Below are 8,520 nucleotides of genomic sequence, written 5' to 3'. Positions count from 1 at the left end.
TAAAATTAGTTAACTAATATATATATATATATATATATATATATATACCTGTAAAAGTGATGAAAATTAAGTCAAGACACGAATGACTGAACGTGTTTATTAAGGGTGCCAAAAACAATGTGTGTACTAAGGGTTAACGTCAAGTAATGAAATAGAAGTTTGTTTTTCTTTTAAAAATAGTATCTGAAGGATTGTAACACTTTTACTGATTTATTCACATACTTTATCAATACCCGAATCGATATCACACGAACGATTTATGAACAATTCTGTCGATTTATTATTATTAATTATTATTATTAATTATTAAAGTATCGATTAATTATTCAACTCGAAATCACTTGGAATAAGAAACGCGTTACATACACAACTCGACGTAACCAGACGCAAGAATTGAACTCGATAACAACAATCAAGCAGGTTATACACATAACATTTACTCACACTTTTGATCGATACCCGAATTGATAACACAAGAATGATTAACAAACGATTTTATCGGTTTATTGTTATTACTTAGTATCGGTTAATTATTTATCTCGAAATAACTTGGAATAAAAAAATAAATTACATACACAACCCGACGTGACCCTTCGAGATGACTGAGGGTGCGTTCTGTTTCACGCATGGTCCGCATGGAAGGGTGAAATCACACGGTACGGGAATCAGTATGCGGGACAGGATGCATAATTCGAACAGCCAATCAGCGCTCTTCCGCATTTTTCTGTACCTTTCCCGTATGCGTTTACGGCTATGATCGTGTGCCACTACAAATGCTTCGCATTTTTCTTCGATTGCAATCTACGTTACGTTATCTTGCCTAACCTATAAAGTTGAAATTGAAAGTGTTGAAATTAAATAAAAAAATTTGGATATGGATATTAGGGAAGCTTCAATACGTCGTGTACGATGTAAGTACAAGGAAAAAATAAATACGATTTTTTAAATGTTGAAATAAATAATAATAGAAATATCAATTTTTTTTTCAAGTATTAGTGCAAATATTGCAACTGTTTGCTACCAAAAGAAAATTTCGATTTTACAAAACACATATGCTTTGCTAATATATAATTGATTTTACAAAAGAACATATATTTTTAAGGATGACGTAGGTGTTAGAGATTGTTTACATTCTTAACAACCTTTATCATTTTCTATATTTATAATTCTTTATACAATTTATATTAAAAATGCATAATAAATAATTATCATTGTACAATACAATTTTAGTAAAAAATATTGGGTTATCCGGAAAATTCATGCCGACTAAAATTTAAATTTTAGTATACATTTATTAAATTAAAATTTTCTGCATTTCAATTTTCCTTCAACATCGGCACGAACTTTCCGGACAACCCAATAATAAAGAAGGTAGTTCAACAGAAAAAAACATCTGCTAAAAAAAAATAAGAATAAAGAGGATAAACTGTGAGATATATACAATGAGATATTGATAGAAGGTGTATGAACCAAACCAAGTTTATGGAATCAAACATCAATACAATCCCTATTAAGGAAAGAGGTCTCTTATTTGTGAAAGAAGCGAGATTGGAAATATGTAAGAAATTGGAAGATAAATATTTTATGTGCTTACAATTTTTATATCACTTACAATAGTTACAATTTATTTAAATAAAAGTAATTTTATTACTGAATTTTTAATATTATGAGTTATTTTATAAAGTTCTTCAAGATGTCTTATAATTTTTTATATATGCTATTTAAATAAATATGTATTATATTGAACCAAAAATCTATGATGTTGAACTGAAGATGATTTTTTTTTATCATTTTAGGTGTGCAAGACATTTCAATGAGCTTCTATAAAAAATTCCTTCAAAATATTTATTCATTAATTTATTATAAATAACTTTGAGAAAATATTAAAAAGCGCTGGAAAAACCTCCGTGATTGCTACATGAAAGCGAGAAAGAAAATGACTGCATACACACCAAGTGATTCAGCAATTTCAGATAAAAAAAGATGGTTTTCGCTTTTTTGATCAAATGCAATTTTTAAATGATATATAATTTCAGGGGTGTAAGTAGTATCCTATCAATAATAATGCATATTTTATATAACTTTTGAAATAATTATATCTTTAAAAACTGTACAGTTCTATAAGTAATGTTTCGAAAGAACCTGAATTGATGAATAATAACCTAGACACCGATCGCTTCACAATGCAAGAATCAAGAGATGATGAGAGCAGTTTTGTAGATAGCCAAATGTTCGATCAATACAAATGAATGTATTTTTGGAATAGGAAGAAGTATTTCGTACAAATAGTATCTCTTTGCATGAAAAACGTAAGTTTAAGTTAAAGTAAGTAATAGTCGTAAGTTTGTTGTTCAAAATTTTGCGCTATCACTTTCCATTCTTGTATATAATACTTGTATATAAATACTTGTAAATAAGTATATCTTTTAATGTTTTCCAAATTTCATTACAAGTTTCATGCACAATTTTAGAAATTGTATTTGAAGCAACTTTAGGTATATCCTATAAACTTCATGCTATCACCATTGATTAAATATATCTAATACAAATTTCAAGCCGTGTTCGAAAGGGAATTAGTTCCCTTATATTACATTCTTTTTCAATTTTAGGCCTTAATAGAGACAGTTTATCAAAAATATCCACCTGCATTCTGAAATAATTAAAATGGAATATAACGATGGGTTCTTAACATTGTAACTAAATTATTACTGTCTCATTGAAGAAACCGTTGTGTCACAGTATAAATTCACAGTATAAATTCTAATCCATACACTTCTTTGAACTTTTTTCTTCAGTATTGTTTCATACAATATAAATAGTTTGATCAACGTTGATCTCACATTATTCTTTCGATAAAGTAACATTGGAGTTCTTATAAAATTTCATTAAAATTTTAATAATAGTTTTTTATAACATCAACAATTTATTTTTAATTAATTTATTTTAAGTCCATTTTTAATCTGTGCTCCAAAATTCTAGACAGATCAATAATGACATATGTATAATTTTAGCCTGCTCTATGCACATGATACGGGAAAATGACTAAAAATACATCATAGGATTCAAAAACAATTTTTGTAATAATATAATTTTAAATAAAATTTGTTCAATACTGTCGCAGTAATGTTTATTTCAATATTTGAAATAGTGTACTTACATAAAATTATTATTTTGATGTTTGGTGAAATAATAATTTTTTTAATTATGTATTTATTTCTCGGAACGCGTCATTTTCAGATCTTTCACAGGGCACAAAAGACATACGGGATAGAAAAATGCGGAAGAACGCTAATTGATTATTTAAATTACATATCCTCTGTCCAGGATATCAATCATGAAACTTTTTTCCTAGGATGAAAAGTAAAAAATTTCTCCATTAACTTCAATGGTTAAAATTTTCACTTTTCACTTTTCATCTAGGGATAAAGAAAATCATTTCATGATTGATACTCTGCATGCTGATTCTCGTACCGTGTGATTTCATCCTTCCACAGCGCATCTTATGCGTGCATTAGCTCGGTTCTTTTTCCCCATGCGCATAGAGAAACGGATCCTATGTAGTTCAGGCACGGTTATAAACAGTCTAGAAAAAATTCTAATGGGCATATGAAATGAATATTATATTGCTATTTTTTAAGGAATCTTCAAGATTACAAAACTTATATACGATATATATTAATCCGGTAAAAAATTTTTCATATATAAATATAAAATATGTATCTACAAACATACATAAAGATATATAAATAATCATAAATATATATACTTATACATAGTGCAATGAAAATAATAACAATAATGAAAACATTAAAAAAATTAAAAGGCTAATTTTTCCATTATTTCTCTATTATTTTTCCATTATTTATTTTAAAAAAGAAATTTGAAGAAATATAAAAAAATTACTGATAATTTTTTATATGTAAAATTATATATAATTATGTGAGTAATTTTTTATTTGAGTAATTTTTTTCATATTTCTCTAAACTTAATTTTTTTATTAAACGATGCGAAAAATTGTCCCTTTAATTATTTTTGATGTTTTCTCATTATTATTATTTTTATTATACTAAAAAACAATTTTACAAAAAACAAAAGAATGAAACACATGTGTATTACATATGTAATTATAATAATTATATATAATTTCATATATAATTATATGTTTATAAATATTTATACATATTTATAGATATTTATGCATAAACAATGTTTTATCGGGATTACTTACTATCAATTGCTGCTATGAATTCAGCATCAGATATGTTTAATATTTATAATTCATCATGTTTTGTAAATACGAAGTTCTTTCATTTTCAAAGAAATGTGATTTTTCATACAATAACAATAGAAACAATTAGTTACTCTTTTCCGCCTAAAATGGCTAACGTAACCCTTGCGCATAGATATCACATGGACTATTTCATCTCGGGAGTTGAGGATCGATTCTGTATCTTGAAACAAAGTGAAAATTACTTATTAAAAGAGCGAATTTACTAGAATACTGATAATTTTATTGGTTAACATCTAAAAAAATTTGCTCATTTTTGTAATTTTCATTTTGTTTGAAGATACAGAATCGACTCCCTGAAGCAACTATGCACTGTCATGCGCTGCGAACCGTACAAACATTTAGCCGTTCTCATGTGCGCATGGAATGAAACGGAACGCCTTTCATGCTCTCCATGCGCATCATGCGTGAAACGGAACGCAGTCTGAGCTCGGTGAAGAGCAAGAATTAAGCAGGTTATGCACCTAATCTGTTTGATTGTGCCGAATTCAATCCAGTTTAAGAATGGGCATTGTTAAAAAAAAGCAATCATCCCTGAAAAAAAATCGATTTTCAAATATATCATTTTGATATATCAATTATTTTCTTTAAAGTATCGAAAATAATCAAGTATTTACAAAATCCTTTTACAAAATTAATAATTAAGATTTAGTAACAATACTTCAATTTAATTATAATTTTCTGAATAGTTGGTCCAGTGGAAAAATTCTAGGTATTGGTTGCTGTGAATGTCTGTGAGCAATAGCAACGTGATCAAAAGGGATGTTTCTTCTTCTTCTTAATTTTAATTACCAGCCCAGGTTTCCGGGGCATTGAACTATATATACACTGAAATGGGCATCCGCTACGAAGCATAGAAAATTGTGACATCAATTGATCAGTGCCATTTTAATTTGGTCAATATAAGAGCGAATCAGAAGCTTACAGGTGCACACTTAGGGGCGTACAATAAAAGGAACAGGGAACAGAGAATAAAAGAATAAGAATTTCAACCTATCAGAAACTGTGTATTCCACAATGCATGATTTCTGAATAAGTTGAAATTCTTATTCTCTGTTCTTTATTCCTTGTTTCTTTTATTGTGCAGAGTTTTTTACGTTTAGTGTTCTTCAGTGAGATATATGTCTGCAAGATCATCGCGTGTGGGATTATATTTGAAAGATTACTTTGAAAGATTATAAAATCGCGTGACTGTAAAATATGCAAAGCATGACGTGCTATGTGCTTGGGTGTGCATAGAAGTAAAAAGAGCATTTCATTTCATAGGTAAGAATTTTTGTAATAAAATATAAATAATGAAAAAGTGATCTTTAATTTAGTAAAATTTCCTCAATAAAGGAACAAAAACCACAACACAGGTTGTTTTTTGTGATATTATCAAGATTAAACTTAGACATTTCGGTCAACATCTGGCCATCTCAATAAGAATACAAAAAATCCCGCCTTAGTACATAAAATTAAAACAACTTTCGCAGTCATACAATTCGCAAATCATGCTCTTTTTCTTCTTCGTGAGCCCATAATACGTGGTTGAATCAAATGCAATGTCTTGAATTGTGTAGAATAAGAATTCCCAAATTCTAACATACAATGGACATGCTATTATTAATTTGTTTTAATCTAATTATTAGAAGATTCTTTACCTATTTTTTCAGCAATTCGGTGAAATTTGTGCGTCACCACCGACAATGTAATGAATAACTAGATGGAACAACATCATGTCGATTTTGTTTGTCGTTACTTTGTTCTGATAGAAAATAAAATTAAATCGCAATATACATGATAGCAATTTTGTTATTGGATGAAGAGGATGAACAAGCCTTTGAACCATGAGAATTACACGAAGGCTGATATTCATAATCAGATCTTATATTTAAGATCGTCTTTAAATACAGTCTTAAGATGTCATGAACCAATAAGAGAACCGTAATATCTTAAGATGTTACTTAAGACGGTCTTAAAATAAGAACGGATTATGATCTTACATCCGAAACATCATGAACAAGGAAATTAATGTTATTCGTGTTATTTCCTTCAGAACTTGATATATATTCGTTAGTTAATATTACTTAAATTAGATATAAATATAACATGGAAATCACATTTATTGAATATTTCAAATTTATAGTCTATATCGCTAATCATTAAAATGTTCAATTTTGTTGTTTATAATAGAATATATTAATATTTCAAGAAGAATAAAATATATTGATAGATTAATATCATTTACCTTTGACCATCTTGGTTTCCAAGAACGTATCAACATGTACTTCCATGATTGTAACCAAGGAATTGTACCATGCCATCTATATTAATTTCTTCAGAACTTGATATACATTTATTAGTTACTATTATTTAATTCGGTGATATAATATTCAAATATAATATTCAAATCACATTTGTTAAATTTTGACTCAAAGTTATTAAGTCTATATTATTAAATCATTAGATGTTCAATTCTGTAGTTTATAATAGAATATACTAATCCTTCTAGAAGAATAAAATATACTATTAGTATCATTTACCTCTGTTGACTATCTCGATTTTCAAGATCATGCCAATATGTACATGATGATAATATGTAGTTATATTTTCTATATCTTACTGCATCATTTTATACTCACTATTATCTGCAGCTCCTTCTTCATATCTTGAATTTTCATTTATATGATAGTGACAGTGAGATCTTAAGTCATTTATTCTTGTATTGCTATAAAATACACTAATAGTGTAATTGCTGTAATTATTGCAACTTACAAATAAGTAGTTTACCGATTGCGAAACGTTGAAGTAAATTAAGAAATATATTAAATTTGTACTTAAAGTATACATTATGTATTTATAACTTAAGAAAAAAAACATTAATATTTTTATTATTAACAGTTACTTTTTGTTGATCTTGATTTCGAGGAGCTTGTATTTGCATTTTCAGTGATAGGCTGTCATTCTATTCACATTATCTTCAGATTTTTATTCAAAACCTTAAATGTTGATACTTTTTGAAAATGTAATGTATTAATGCATTTGTTCCGTAAAATGTCTATTTTAAGATTGCAACATTTACACCATGCACTAAATTCTTCCTCACGAATTTCGAAATATTATGATAGCGACTTATTTATAATTTTTTTTGTATAGTAGTTCTTATGTGTTGACTATGCTTTCGTCAGATGCGACTTTAGATTTGGTATATATGCTTCATGATGAAAATTTTTATAAAATTTATATTCTTCTTTGTATAAGTCTACTTTGTCAAAATATTGTCATTGTCGTTTTTTCATTTTAAATTTTCTTTAGTCCAATAAATTTGATCACAACTATCTATATTGCACTGTACAGTAGAATTGTTTAATTTAAGAACATGTTTCTACATCCAATTGTCTGATTTATATCGAACTGTCATTTTATCCACACAATTGCGATATGTTAAATTAAATATTTAAAAAATATTTACTTTATAATGCCTTCAATCTGCTTAATAGTGACATAGCGGTTTTTACTATTTTTGGTTGTCGTTAATAAGTTCAAATGTGTTGGTACGATACGTTTTCGTCACCTATGAGGGAGGAGGGGGGGGGTTACGTTAGAGTTAACGATAGTTGTCTTTCATTAACTATAAATATCGTCAAATATTCATCGATAGCGATAATGTAGAATCGCAGTTACTAAAGTTTGTCGATCGATGTTGTTAACGACTCGAATCAACTATCATGATAGGCATGAAAAAATAGTTACAGAATAGCACCCCAGGAGGGAGGATAGCCACAGAAACGCTTGCCACGCAACAAAATATGATGCGGTAGCTAATAAGCTTACAGCTTCTAGTGTTCATTGGTTTCCGCGTCCAGTGTGCAGGAGCCAATAATCTTTCAACTTACCCGGAAGCAGAGTTCGTAGTTGACTCCAAGGTAGGTTTACTTATATTTTTGAAATGAATAGGCTTCGCCCATATGGAGTTATCTCGCGTTTTGGAATACTGTAGAGTTAACTGTTATTCGAAATCGAGTTTTGGAACGTATTCTTGGAGAAGCATAAATGACCTTATGGCATTCTTTGTTACCAACTTTTAAAATTAAGACTAAAGCATAAACCAGGCATAACTCTTAATGGAGATTCAATTTGCAAACAAGAATTATATATATATATATATATATATATATATATATATATTATATTAGTGTATAATAATAAAGAAGATATATAGTAAGTTAATTAATTTAAATAATATATTT

General features: G+C 28.1%; 1 protein-coding gene across 1 annotated transcript in view; it reads right to left on the bottom strand.

The window, feature by feature from the left end:
• LOC105622334 overlaps positions 1-6,594 on the bottom strand; it is an 11,646-nt gene extending 5,052 nt beyond the window's left edge. The window contains exon 1 of the mRNA XM_012203752.1: positions 6,519-6,594. Within this exon, the coding sequence (XP_012059142.1) occupies positions 6,519-6,594 (76 nt within the window). The remainder of the gene's footprint in view (positions 1-6,518) is intronic.
• Positions 6,595-8,520: the final 1,926 nt, after the last annotated feature.

This window comes from Atta cephalotes (assembly GCF_000143395.1).
Source record: "Atta cephalotes unplaced genomic scaffold scaffold00043, whole genome shotgun sequence".
Lineage (NCBI taxonomy): Eukaryota > Metazoa > Arthropoda > Insecta > Hymenoptera > Formicidae > Atta > Atta cephalotes.
Note: the sequence above shows the minus strand (reverse complement) of the source record. Positions and strands in the feature narration are given on the sequence as shown.